The sequence below is a fragment of the Mobula birostris genome, chromosome 4 (genome assembly GCF_030028105.1).
Source record: "Mobula birostris isolate sMobBir1 chromosome 4, sMobBir1.hap1, whole genome shotgun sequence".
Taxonomy (NCBI): domain Eukaryota; kingdom Metazoa; phylum Chordata; class Chondrichthyes; order Myliobatiformes; family Myliobatidae; genus Mobula; species Mobula birostris.
Window position 1 is genome coordinate 193,756,371 of NC_092373.1, and position 15,049 is coordinate 193,771,419.

General features: G+C 39.8%; 1 protein-coding gene across 3 annotated transcripts in view; it reads left to right on the plus strand.

The window, feature by feature from the left end:
- dnaaf9 (dynein axonemal assembly factor 9) overlaps positions 1-15,049 on the plus strand; it is a 179,344-nt gene that overhangs the window by 107,174 nt on the left and 57,121 nt on the right. For all 3 annotated transcript variants that reach the window (XM_072256716.1, XM_072256715.1, XM_072256718.1), the window contains 2 exons: positions 2,494-2,619; positions 13,763-13,800. In XM_072256716.1, the coding sequence (XP_072112817.1) occupies positions 2,494-2,619; positions 13,763-13,800 (164 nt within the window). The remainder of the gene's footprint in view (positions 1-2,493; positions 2,620-13,762; positions 13,801-15,049) is intronic.

The following is a 15,049-nucleotide window of genomic DNA, read 5'->3' on the forward strand; positions in this document are numbered from 1 at the left end:
AGCTCCAACAAAAGGCAACTAAAAAGCTATAAGAAGGGAAAAGATGAAATATGAGCGCAAACTAGCCAATAATGTAAAGCAGGATACTTAAGGTTTTATCAATTATATAAAGAGTAAAAGGGAGGTGAAAGTTGATATTGGATCACTGGAAAATGATACTGATGAGGTAGTAATGGGGGACAAAGGAATGGCAGATGAACTTAATGGGTACTTTGCATCAGTCTTCACTGGGAGTGGGAGTGAGTTCTACTACAAAGGAAAAAGTGCTAGACACGTTCAAAGGTCTTAAGGTGGCTCAGTCACCTGGACCAGATGGACTGCGTCCCAGAGTTCTGAAGGAGATTGCTAAAGAGATAATGGATGCATTAGTCATGATCTTTCATGAATCATTTGATTCTGGCATGGTCCTGGAGGACTGGAAGATTGCAAATGTCACTCCGCTTTAAGAAGGTAGGAAGGCAAAAGAAAGAAAATTATAGGCCAGTTAGCATAATCTCAGTGGTTGGGAAAGTGTTGGAGTCGATTATTAAGCGTGATGTTTCTGTATACTTGAAGGCTAATGATAAAATAAGTCCAAGTCAGCATGGTTTCTGTGAAGGGGGATCTTGCCTGACAAATCTGTATTTTTTGAGGAAGTAACAAGCAGGGTGGACAAAGGAGAGGCAATGGATGTCATTTACTTGGATTTTCAGAAGGCATTTAATACGGTGCCACACATAAGGCAGCTTGATAAGATAAAATCCAGTGGCGTTACAGGAAGGGTACTGGCATGGATAGAGGAATGGCTGACAGGCAAGAAACTGTGAATAGAAATAAAGGGGTCTTTTTCTGTTTGACTATCAGTAACTAGTGGTGTTCCTTGGGGGTCAGTATTGGGACTGCTACTTTTCATATTGTCACTGATTTGGATAATGGAACTGAAGGCTTTGGCAGTTTGCAGATAGTACAAAGATAGGCAGAGGGGTAGGTAGTGGCAGCAATGTGATTGCAGCAGGACTGGGCAAAAATGTGGCAAATGGAATACAGTGTTGTGAAATGTACCATAATGCATTTTGGTGAAAGGAGTTGTTGTGCTGACTATTATCTAAATATGGAGAAGTTTTAAACTTCAAAGGTGCAGAGGGACTTGGGAGTCCTTGTGCAAGACTCCCAGAAGGTTAATTTACAGGTTGAGTCTGTGGTAAAGAAGGCAAATGCAATGTAGGCATTTATTTCAAGGGGAATAAAATATAAAAGCAAGGAGATAATGCTGAACCTTTATAAGACACTAGTTAGGCCCTACTTGGAGTATTGTCAACAGCTTTTTTTCCCCGTATCTCAGAAAGGATGTGTTATCATTGTAGAGAGTCCAGAGGATGATTCCGGGAATGAAGGATTTAACATATGAGGTATATTTGACAGCTTTGAGCCTGGACTCAGAGGAATTTAGAAGAATGTGGGGGGATTGCATTGAAACCTTCGAAATGTTGAAAGGAGTAGATAGGGAGGATGTGGAGAGGATGTTTCCTTTGATGGGGGTATCCAGAACCAGAGGACACAGCCTCAAAATTGATGGGCAACCTTTTAGAATAGAGGTACGGAGGATTTTTTTTAACCAGAGAGGAGTGAATCTATTAAACTTTCTGCCACGGACTGCAGTGGAGGCCAAGTCCGTGGGTATATTTAAGGCAGAAGTTGATAGTTTCCTGATCAGTCAGGACATCAAAGGATATGGCGAGAAGGCAGGTGTATGGGGTTGAGTGGGATCCAGGATCAGCCATGATAGAGTAGCCTAATTCTGCTTTTATGGTCTTATGGTGAGTGTAATTTGTGGTGGCTAGAGTGCAAGCACGCTCCATTGAAATGTAAATCTGGATTTTTTTTGTGATGAAATGGTGTAAATTAAATCTGGTTTTTCTTGAGATATTGATGTCCAGTGGTGTTCCCATCATTAATGCACAATAGATGGCCAGCTATAGAACCAGATCGGAGATTGAAGCTTGCTCAGTCACAGTGTCATAAAAGAGTAAAGCATGACAGCAATCCCTTCAGCACATCTTGTCAATGCCATCCAGGTACCCACCTTTGCTAGTCCCATTTGCCTTCAATTGGCCTGTGTCCCTCTCATACTTTTCTATTTGAGACTTAGCCAAATTTCATTCTTTTAAATGTTGTGATTATATCTGTCTCAACATATTCTCATTCCATTATACATTCGACCCTCTGCCTGAGTACGTTGCCTCACAGGTGGCTTTTAAATCTTTCCTCTCTTACCTTGAATTATGCCCTCTAGTTTTTGCTTCTCTTTCCCTCAGAAAAAGACATGCATTCAGCCTACCTAGACGCCCCATTTTTTGGTTCAATAGAACCCATGTGCACTTCAAGGTCATTATTAAACAACTATTAGTAGTATAAATGAGAGCTTGCTTAACAAATTGGAACATATGTTTTGTGTGTTGCAGTGATTTGTTGAAAAATAATTTTCAGTGCACATGCCTACAATTAATCTTGTAGATACACAGATGTGATTGATGTTGTGCAAGCTATCCAGATGCATCCAGACCCTGAGGTTCAGTCTTCATTTGTCATTGGTGCTGTCACCACCTGCATTGACCCACAGTGCTCAACTATGGAACACAGGTACCATTTGAACTTGGTTGCTTAAATGATATGATAATATTTCAAAGGACACCTCTTAGCTTCTTGAAAATTCAACATGTGGAATAGGATTTGGAGTTGGCTATATTGCCTCTTGCCTGCATCGCTGTTTAGTAATCATGCACGTCAACTTGTTTTCATTCTTTTGTTATCATTTGACTTTACTTAAAACCAATGAATCTCTCTACCTATGTTGGTTTCTAAAGAAAATTGCAACATTAGCAGATCTGCACTGCTTCTTGGCAACATTATCAGCCTCTTCTTTTAATGTAATAGTGTCATTAATCCCCTAATTAGCCACTGGAATAATTTCATCTGCAGAGTTTCTGAATCATCTATACTCATTAAGAATTAGGAGATAGTTATCTGAATATTTGCTGTGCTTATCTTCGTTCATACCTTTCATTCCACTTTGGATATAACATCAGTCAGACCAATTTAAATGTATTTGCTTTTCAGAAGCCTGGTTTTTGCCTGAAGCTGATTAGGGACTCCCATGTTAGATTCACCAAAATATGGTCATTCTCGCCAAAGGCATGTCATTGTTTGTTGGGTGTTAAATAATTTGTTTCCAATTGATTACATAACACGTTCCCCTCGGAAACACTCTCAAAATTATTCTTGAAAGAAATTTGGCTGTTGTTGTCAGTTTGATTACCCTTGAGTCCGTGAAAGTTAGTCGATCAGAATTGTGACACTGTTTTTGTTACACATTCCTCTGATTTCTCAATTAATCACCCAAAGTTAGCAAATAATTGGAATGGCTTATGGGATGTTGGCCATTCTTGCAAAGGGTGTGGAGTAAAAATAGTGGAGAAATTCTAGTGCAACTTGCGGAGTGTTGGTAAGACCATATCTGGGGTACTGAATATGGGTTTGGTTTTAATTAGTGAAAGATATGCCAGTGTAGGAGCCATTATCCATTTTCTGTCTCTCTATATTGTATTTTCTGTTGGGTAATTGGTCAGGTGGGTTGGGGCACAGTAGATGTGAAGAGTATAGTTAATATTCATGCTTTGTCTTTAATTCAGTTTCTAATCTGGTTAGAGCAGGGGCTAGTTTGAGGGAGTTATTTATTTTTGGTGACCGCTAATGTTTAAAATATGTTGAGATCGCTTGGCTTAGTATGTTTAAATTTGCTAATGCTTATGTACATTTGAATATGCTTAGACTGCTTATTATATGGCTAGCTTTAGTTTCATTCATTTTTTTATCCTTGCATGTCAGTTCGTTTTTGCTAATTTCTTAATAGAGGATCAAACTTACTTTCTTTGACCTAGTACAGTGTTAACCCCTCATGTATAGTCTCGGAGTGGTTTTGGTTTGTTTGAAAGTCACCGCTAAATTTGGTGTTGAAGATAGTGCAAAGAAGGTCCGTGAAGTTGTTTCCTTGTATAAAGGATTTGCATAGACATCAGGTTAGGCCTTTACCTATTGGAGTATAAAGAATGAGAATGATCTTAGTTGAAATGTATGATTCAGCTGGAGGTGAATGAGGGAAGGAAAAATGCAATTCTGGAGCTATTAGGTGCAGAACTCTTCACTGGTAGAAATCTGAAACTAAAGAGAAAACTGTACATACAAAGCAAATCATGAAGAATTTCTGCAGAAAGAAACATTTGTTTAATATTACAAGTGGGGAAACATTCAGCACAACCATATGAATAGAACTTAAAATACGAAATGGATAATCACTCTGGCTTTATATATCCCCCAGTCGTCTGCAGCAATTACAGAAATAACACACTGGACAACAATTTTTTTCAAAAGTGTTTTTTCCTCAATTTTTTTTTTTTTTTTAGACTGCTTGAAGATGAACAGAAATATAATTTCAGACTACTTGTATCACGTAGGCGGTTGGAGAAACAACTACTTAACTTTTAATGAATATAATGTGTTTAATTGCATAATGGTGCTGATGCTTTGCAATAGTTCAACTAAGTTAAAAATATTTTGTAAATGATTTTCATTTGTACTCAGTGTCTGAGGCTTTTCGCTTAAGTGTCCAACAATAATTTGCCAGCATTGATAGATTCCAGTTGCCCTGGTATCTTTTATCCATGACCGCGATGTGCTGGTGAAACCTTTCACCATGCTCGTCGCTAACAGCACCAGGATTTGCAGGGAAGAAGTCTAAATGGGAATGCAGAAAATGAGTCTTTAGTGACATGTTGCATTTCATGGTTTTATATGCTTGAAGCATGCTCTCAACCGGCTGCATGTAGTTTGGTGCTCTGTAGATGCCGAGAAAAATTTCAACAACTTCCTTGAATGCCTTCCATGTGATTTTCTCCTGTCCCACTAGAAATTCTTCAAATTGCCTGTCATTGATGACCTATTTGATTTGTGGACCAACAAAAATGCTTTCCTTAATCTTGGCATCAGTTATTCTGGGAAGTATCTGTCTCAAATATCAAAATCCTTCATAGAAATTTTTGTGCCTGATGATAGCAAATTCCATCATTACAGTCCTGAACCCAATAATTATTACTAAAACCTGCCCTACCATGCAGCAGCCACACCACCTAAGCATGCCTGGACACGATAGGAAACTTTCCAGCTTACATTGTAGGCAACATTTTAATTGACTTGAATTATGAATTAAAGTAATAAACATTAGTGATTTCAAAAAATGGTGTGTGATAGGGAAATTTCATGGTGATTTTCATGATCAGTAGCCCAAAATTCATTAGATACACCTAAAGGTATTCAGGGAGCAAAATCTTTGTTGTCCAGTGTAATATGTAGGGAAATCACAGAAATGTGAATAATAGGATTGTAATGGAAGGTGACTTTCAACTTCCCTTGTATTGATTGCTTACTAACCCTCAACTACATAAGGAGGATAAAGAAATTTGACATGTTGCCTTTGACCCTTACCAATTTTTATTGATGCACATTGAAAGTATCCTATTTGGATGCAGAACAGCTTGGTGATTGCTCTGCACATGACCATTAATTATTGGGATCTTTTTGAGTTTATTTTACTTAGGGTGTTTGATATTGGGTTGATAGGATAGAAATAGTGTTTCCATGGAAGAAATTATAGCTGATCATAAGAATCATAGAGCACTGCAGCATGGAAGCAGGCCATTTATTATTGTGCCTAGTCCCATCAACCCACATCTGGACCTTGGGTCTCCATACCCCTCCCATTCATCTACTTATCCAAACTTCTCTTAAATATTACATTTGAACCCACACCTACCGATTCTGCTGGCAGCTTATTCCACACTCACACCACCCTCTTAGTGAATTAGTGATGAGAATATATGTACAGTGGCATGCAAAAGTTTGGGCACCCCGGTCAAAATTTCTGTTACTGTGAATAGCTAAGCGAGTAAAAGATGACCTGATTTCCAAAAGGCATCAAGTTAAAGATGACACATTTCTTTAATATTTTAAGCAAGATTACTTTTATTTCCATCTTTTACAGTTTCAAAATAACAAAAAAAGGAAAAGGGCCCGAAGCAAAAGTTTGGGACCCTGCATGGTCAGTGCTTAGTAACACCCCCTTTGGCAAATATCACAGCTTGTAAACACTTTCTGTAGCCAGCTAAGAGTCTTTCAATTCTTGTTTGGGGGATTTTCGCCCATTCTTCCTTGCAAAACGCTTCTAGTTCTTGCATGTACTGCACTTTTGAGGTCTATCCACAGATTCTCAATGATGTTTAGGTCAGGGGACTGTGAGGGCCATGGCAATACCTTCAGCTTGTGCCTCTTGAGGTAGTCCATTGTGGAATTTGAGGTGTGTTTAGGTTCATTATCCTGTTGTAGAAGCTATCCTCTTTTCATTTTCGGCTTTTTTACAGACGGTGTGATGTTTGTTTCCAGAGATTCTTGATATTTAATTGAATTCGTTCTTCCCTCTGCCAGTGAAATGTTCCCCATGCCACTGGCTGCAACACAAGCCCAAAGCATGATCGATCCACCCCTGTGCTTAACAGTTGGAGAGGGGTTCTTTTCATGAAATTCTGCACCCTTTTTTCTCCAAACATACCTTTGCTCAATGTGGCCAAAAAGTTCTATTTTAAATCATCAGTCCACAGGACTTGTTTCCAAAATGCATCAGGCTTGTTTAGATGTTACTTTGCAAACTTCTGACGCTGAATTTTGTGGTGAGGACGCAGGAAAGGTTTTCTTTTGATGATTCTTCCATGAGGGTCATATTTGTGCAGGTGTTGCTGCACAGTAGAACAGTGCACCACTACTCCAGAGTCTGCTAAATCTTCCTGGAGGTCTTTTGCAGTCAAACGGGAGTTTTGCTTTGCCTTTCTAGCAATCCTATGAGCAGTTCTCTCAGAAAGTTTTCTTGGTTTCTTGACCTCAACTTGACCTCCACCGTTCCTGTTAACTGCCATTTCTTAATTACATTACGAACTGAGGAAACGGCTACCTGAAAACGCTTTGCTATCTTCTTATAGTCTTCTCCTGCTTTGTGGGCATCATTTATTTTAATTTTCAGAGTGCTAGGCAGCTGCTTAGAGGAGCCCATGGCTACTGATTGTTGGGACAAGGTTTGAGGAGTCAGGGTATTTATAAAGCTTTGAAATTTGCATCACCTGAACTTTCCTAATGATTGTGAACAAGCCATAGCCCTAACAAGCTAATTAAGGTCTCAGACCTTGGTAAAAGTTACTTGAGAGCTGAAATCTCTTGGGATGCCCAAACTTTTGCAGGGTGTTCCTTTCCTTTTTTTTCCACTCTTAAAATTGTACAAAACAAAAATAATACTCTAATCTTGCTTAAAATGTTGAAAAGGATGTTTCATCTTTAACTTAATGACTTTTGGAGATCAGTTCATCTTCTACTCACTTAACTATTCACAGTAACAGAAATTTTGACCGGGGTGCCCAAACTTTAGCATGCCACTGTATCAGTGTGGTGCATTCTGGTGCAAAATACAGTTGATTCTACTGGGGCTCCACAGGGGACTGTCTTGTCTCCCTTTCTCTTCACCATTTACACCTCGGACTTCAACTACTGCACAGAGTCTTGTCATCTTCATAAGTTTTCGGATGACTCTGCCATAGTTGGATGCATCAGCAAGGGAGATGAAGCTGAGTACAGGGCTACGGTAGGAAACTTTGTCACATGGTGTGAGTAGAATTATCTGCTGCTTAATGTGAAAAAGACTAAGGAGCTGGTGGTAGACCTGAGGAGAGCTAAGGTACCGGTGACCCTTGTTTCATTCCGGGGGGTCAGTGTGGACATGGTGGAGGATTACAAATACCTGGGGATATGAATTGACAATAAACTGGACTGGTCAAAGAACACTGAGGCTGTCTACAAAAAGGGACAGAGCCGTCTCTATTTCCTGAGGAGACTGAGGTCCTTTAACATCTGCCGGACGATGCTGAGGATGTTCTATGAGTCTGTGGTGGCCAGTGCTATCATGTTTGCTGTTGTGTGCTGGGGCAGCAGGCTGAGGGTAGCAGACACCAACAGAATCAACAAACTCATTCGTAAGGCCAGTGATGTTGTGGGGATGGAACTGGACTCTCTGACAGTGGTGTCTGAAAAGAGGATGCTGTCTAAGTTGCATGCCATCTTGGACAATGTCTCCCATCCACTACATAATGTACTGGTTGGGCACAGGAGTACATTCAGCCAGAGACTCATTCCACCGAGATGCAACACAGGGTGTCATAGGAAGTCATTCCTGCCCATGGCCATCAAACTTTACAACTCCTCCCTTGGAGGTTCAGACACCCTGAGCCAATAGGCTGGTGCTGGACTTATTTCCTGGCATAATTTACATATTACTATTTAACTATTTATGGTTTTATTACTATTTATTATTTATGGTGCAACTGTAACGAAAACCAATTTCCCCCGGGATAAATAAAGTATGACTATGATTATGAATAGGATAGGGTAAGAGTTCGGCACGGACTAGAAGGGCCGAGATGGCCTGTTTCCATGCTGCAATTGTTATATGGTTATTATATAGTTAAAAAGGTATAAAAAAGATAAACTACCCTTCAGCTGAGTAACAAACTTTGTATTTAAATGAAATACAGAACAAATTAGAACACTACCAGTACTACTAGAGTACTATAAAACTGTATTAGTTCCTAATAATTATCGATTGAGGAATTCACCTGCTGTGTTCTTTTGATTGACTGTAAATTAACAAAATCAGTGTAGCACCTTGTGTACGTAATGGACAGCCTGGTAGAATGCTTCGATGATTGTATCCTTCAGGTGTACATTTTCATTGCAGCATTAAAGATGATTATTGACACCTTCAAGTTATTCGTAGTTCCTGATTTCTTGAGTTGGCAGAATTGTTTCATTTTCACTCCCGCCTGTTTCTGGCATCTCCAAGCCTAAATGCTTGAAGCCGCAGTGAGCAAAGTAGTTCTGAATTGTTTTATCGCTTATTTCTTGCCAACTATCAGTGACAAAAATCACTTTTTTGAACACAAACACATGCAACTGACTATTTAAAAACTGGTCACTGTAAGTGTGGTATAGTGTCTAATGGCCATACAAGCACACATGACTGGCACTAGTTAGCAATTGTTTGGCAAGGCTCCTGTCCCAAATAAGTGGGTGCCCTGATTAACTGATGGCCCAATTAACAGGAATCCGCTGTGTTCACTTAATTTCCTTTTGAAGAGCTCAACCATCATCAGACCTTCTCTACCATGTAATCCTTTTTGTTTTCAACTGATTATCTCTCAGGGTTCCTTTCCCTTCCCAGGAGTTTACTCTAGGGAGTTATCTTAATCTATGACAGCTTTTGAAGATTTTTGATTATTTTCTCTGTACATTCTTTCGATGTGATATTCCACCTCCTTCTCCTTTCTTGATTCCTTTCCAAGATTTAATGTGGTCAATTGAAAACATAATTTTACCCTATGCCATAAGTTCTGTACCCTTTCCATCGTAAGAACATGAGAAATAGGAGTAGGAGTAGGCCATATGACCCATTGAGCCTGCTCTGCCATTCAATAAGATCATGGCTGGTATGGCTATGGACTCGTCTCCACCTACCTGAATTTTCCCAATAACCCTAATTCCCCTATTATGCAAAAATCTATCCAATTTTGTGTTAAATATATTTACTGAGGTAGCCTCCACTGCTTCATTGGGCAGAGAATTCCACAGAATTCACCACTCTCTGGGAAAAGCAGTTCCTCCTCATCTCTGTCCTAAATCTGCTCCCCGGAATCTTGAGGCTATGTCCCCTCGTTCTAGTCTCACCTACCAGTGGAAATAACTTTCCTTTCTCTATCTTATCTTACCCCTTTCATAATTTTATATGTTTCTATAAGATCTCTCATTCTTATGAATTCCAGCGAATACAGTCCGAGGCTACTTAATCTTGCCTCATAATCTAACCCCTTCATCTTTGGAATCAACCTGGTAAACCTCCTCTGCATAGCCTCCAAAGCCAGTATATCTTTCTTCAAGTAAGGAGACCAGAATTGCACGCAGAACTCCAGGTGTGGCCTCACCAGTACCCTGTACAATTGCAGCATAACCTCCCTGCTCTTAAATTCAATCCCTCTAGCAATGAAGGTCAACATTCCATTTGCCTCCTTGACAGCCTGCTGCACCTGCAAACCAACCTTTTGTGATTCATGCACAAGCACTCCCAAGTCCCTCTGCACGGCAGCATGCTGCAATTTTTTGCAATTTAAATAATAATCTGCTCTTCCATCTTTGCAAAGTGGATGACCTTGCATTAACCAACATTGTACTCCATCTGTCAGACCTTTGCCCAGTCACTTAACCTATCTAGATCTCTCTGCAGACTCTCTGTATCTTCTGCACAATTTGCTTTTCTACTCAATTTAGTGTCATCAGCAAACTTAGATACACTACACTTGGTCCCCTCTTCCAGATCATTAATGTATATCGTGGACAGTTGCGCACCCAGCACTGACCCCTGCAGCACATCTCTCACCACCGATTGCCAACTAGAGTAACACCCATGTATCCCAACCCTCTACTTTCTATTAGTTAACCAATCCTCTACCCATGTAATACATCACTGCCAACTCTATGCATCCTTATCTTATGGATATGTCTTTTATCAGGCACCTTATCGAGCACCTTCTGAAAGTCCAAGTAAATAACATTAATTGTTTCCCCTCTATCCACTGCACTCGTTATATCCTCAGGGAACCTCAGTAAGTTTGTCAAAGAGGACCCACCTTTGCTGAATCCATGCTGCGCCTGCCTGATGGATCCATTTCTTTCCAGATGCCTTGCAATTTCGTATTTAATAATAGCTTCAAGCATTTTCTCAACTACAGATGTTTAACTGGCCTATAGTTACCTGCCTTTTGCCTGCATCCTTTTTTGTTTGAACAGTGGCATGACATTCGCCGTCTTCCTATCCGCCGGGACTTGCCCAGAGTCCAATGAATTCTGGTGAATTATCACCAAAGTCTCTACTATAAATTCTGCCATTTCTTTCAGTACCTTGGGATGCATTCCTGGCCCACAAATTTGCTCAGCACTGCCTCTTTAGTGATAGCTATTGTATCGAGGTCCTCACCTCCTATCGCATCCATAACATCTCTCTTTGGCATGTTAGGTGTGTCCTCCACCATGAAGACCGACACAAAACGGTCATTCAAAGGCTCAGTCATTTCCTCATTATCCAATATCAATTCCCCCTTCTTGTCCACTAAGGGACCTACGTTCATATTAGCCATGCTTTTCCACTTTATATAATTATAACAACTTGTACTATCTGTTTTTATATTTTTTGCTGGTTTATTTTCATAATCTGTCTTCCCTTTCTTTATTGCTTGCTTAGTGGTTCTTTGTTGCTTCTTTAAGTGTTCCCAGTCTTCCAGTTTCTCACGACTTATGGCGACTTTGTACGCATCAGCTTTTAGTTTGATGCCTTCTTTTACTTTTCCTTAGATATCCAAGACTGGCTCTCCCCACCTTTACTGTGCTTGCTTTTAACTGGAATATACTTTTATTGAGCACCGTGAAAAATGTCTCTGAAAGTCTTCCACTGTTCCTGAACCGTCCCACCATATAGCCTTTGTTCCGTAAATTCTCCTTCATCCCATTGTAGTCTCTATTACTTGAGCATAATACACTGGTGTTAGATTGAACTATTGCACAATCCTACTGTGATCACTCTTTTCACGAGGATCACTAATTTTACCTGTCTATTGCACAGGACCATATCTAAGATAACACATTACCTTCTCTGTTTTCTTGGTTCATATTCTAACCTGAACCAGGCTTGTCATTTTTGAACCCCAGTGGCAATTCCAGCCGCATTCTGTCAAGGACCAGCTTCATTTCACCTCAGTAACATAGCAAGAGTTAATTGGCTGAAAACTGGAACATCTGGACCGCAAAAGTGCATACATCAGGATGCTCTTTATTGATTACAACTTGGCATTTTTAACACCATCGTACCCTCAAAACTAATCGGTAAACTTGAAGACCTGAGCCTTAACACTCCCTTTTGTATGTGCAGTTGGATCCTGGATTTCCTCACTTGGAGATTGCAGTGGGTCAGGTTGGCAAAAACATCTCCTCCACAATTGCCATCAGCAAAGGAGCACCGCAGGGATGTGTACTTAACCTGTTGTTCTACTCACTTTACACCCATGACTGTGTGGCTAAGTACAGCTCCAACACCATATACAAGTTTGTGGGTGACTGCACTGTTGTGGGCTGCATCAAAGAGGGTGATGAATCAGCATGCAGGAAGAAGATTAAAAACTTGGCTGGGTGGTGTCACAACAAAAATCTCTCACTTAATGTCAGTAAGACTACGGAACTGATTGTAGATTTCAGGAGAGGGAAACCAGTAACCATTGGAGAATCAGAGGTGGAGAGGATCAGTAACTTTAAATTCCTAGGTGTCACTACCTGTCCTGGATCCATCATATAAATATAATTGCAAAGAAAATGCTACAGTGCCTGTACTACTTAAGGAATATGGAGGTTTGGCATATCATTGAAAACCTTGGCAAACTTCTATAGATGCGAGGTGGAAAGAATTCTGACCGGCTACGTTACAGCCTTGTATTTGAACAGCAATGCCTTTGAGCAAAAATCCCACAGAAGGTATTGGATTCAGGCCAGTACATCACGAGTGAAACCCTCCCAACCATTGAGCATATCTAGATGAAACATTGCTGTAGAAAAGAGTATTCATCATTATAGGTCCTCACCACCCAGGCCATGCTCTTTTCTTGCTGCTGGCATCAGGTAGAAGGTACAGGTGCCTCAGGACTTGCACCACTAAGGTCAAGAACAGTTACTACTCCTCAACCATCAGACTGGTGAACAAAAGGGGATAGTTCCACTCATCTAAGGACTCTGTTATATTGTTATTTCATGCTCATTATTTATTGCTATTTACTTGTATCTGCATTTGCACAGTTTGTGTACAGTTTACTGTTCTATAGATTTGCCAAGTATGCCCACAGAAAAATGAATCTCAGTGTTGCAGGTGGTGACATCTATGTACTTCGATAATAATTTTTATTTTGAGCTTTAATAACAGCCTCAATTTGCTGTTAAATTCTACATATGACTTCTCTCCGTATTGATTCAATTATTTCATGAGTCCTGTCCTTAAATCTTGTGCTCCATTAACTTTACACCCAAGTTACTGTACAAAATCAATATACAGCTTATATTGCATCAGTTAGGAATATTTGATCTGTGTCTCTTGTATCTTCGTGCAAAATATGACTTTAGTTCCTATTCATCATTGCCCTTGGACATCGTGTAACTTTGAACCATGCTATCCCAACCAGTTATTGCTCCTAGCATTGTGCTGGATGGGGAGTCCTATTGTCATTTCTGTTCCATTTTGAAAGCACAGATAAAGCTATCAACTGTAATGATTGGAAAATTCCATTCTTTCTGCTTAAGATAAATAATTACAAATTCCTAGTAATAGTAATGCCTAACCATGATTGTGATAGCAGTAAGTAGTTCTAAGCTTGATCAGAACAGTATTCTTCACTCCTATGGATTGTAGAGATCCAAGTAAGGTCCTCAGGCAGAAAGAACACTCAGCTGGCCGAATGGCCTATTCTGCTCCTTTGTCTTATGGTCATATTTTACTTGTATCAATTGACTTATTATGTGTTATTTTCATAATATACTTGTTTTTTTCCAGGTTACTTTTCCCAAAGCTTTTGGATCATTGCTCTCAAGGTATTTAGAATTGAAGTAAATACTGTGTATATTGTTGAAAGTAATTGCTTTTTTGCTCTTCTGCTTACCTGGGATCTTTTGATGTAACTGAAATGTTGTAGGATTGTATGCAGATAATGCAAGTGTATGCTTGCATCCTGTATAGGTATTGCAATGGTAATTTTTGACAAAGGTTAAAGTTTTTCTGATACACTGCTACTTTTATGCACCATGTAGCTATCTAAGACCATTTCTTGATGAAGTGATCTTAGCCAGTTGGAACATTGACTTTAGTAATAAACTTTATAGCCGAGTTCCGTTTTATGCTTGAGTGTTAGTGTGTGCTTTTTGCAATAGAAATTACGTAATTGAATCCAAATATTAAAGTCCTTTCTGGCCTTTGCCAGTACATTAAGCCAGTTTAAAGCGGTTGAACTACTCACAGAATCATTTTAACTGACAGACAGATGGATCCCAATTGGCCCTTCAGGTCTGTGAGCCAAAAATGGAGTGGCGAGCTACAATGCTACCGCTCAATTTAAAATTTTTTCAGCATCCTTCTAGACACCCACTACTGCTTTTACTAAGATTTTTCCACTGTGTAAACCTGAGGATTTATCTGCACAGTGTGATTAATTTTTTTTTACTGAGAATGCAGCTGGTGGGGTGGGGTGGAAGGAAGCTAAGTTTGAGTTAGAAATCTGAGATTTGGTGCATAAGACTTCAAACTAAGGGATACAAAGGAAAGAATAAGACATTAATTTTCAGTCTCAATTTCTCAATCACAGAGGCGTAGAGCACTATAACAGAAGCAGGCCCTTCAGTTCATCTAGTCTGCCGAACTGTTATTCTGCCTGGTGCACCCAGACCATAACTCTCCATACCCCTCCCATCTATGCACTTATTCAAACTTCTCTTAAGTGTTGCAATCAAACCCACATCCATCACTTCCACTGGCAGCTCATCCCGCACTTGCACTACCATCTGGGTGAAGAAGTTCCCTCCCCCCACCCCCAGGTTCCCCTTAAATATTTCACCTTTCATCCTTAACCTTTCGTTCTAGTCTCACCCAACCTCAGTGGAAAAGGTTTGCTTGAATTTATCCCTCATAATTTTCAATACTTCTATCAAATCTCCCCTCATTCTTTTACACTGCAGCGAATAAAGTCCAATCTAAACTTTTCCCTGTAAGTAAGGTCCTCAAGTCTTGGCAACATCCTTATAAATTTTCTCTGTATTCATTTCAATCTTATATTGATAACTTATTGAG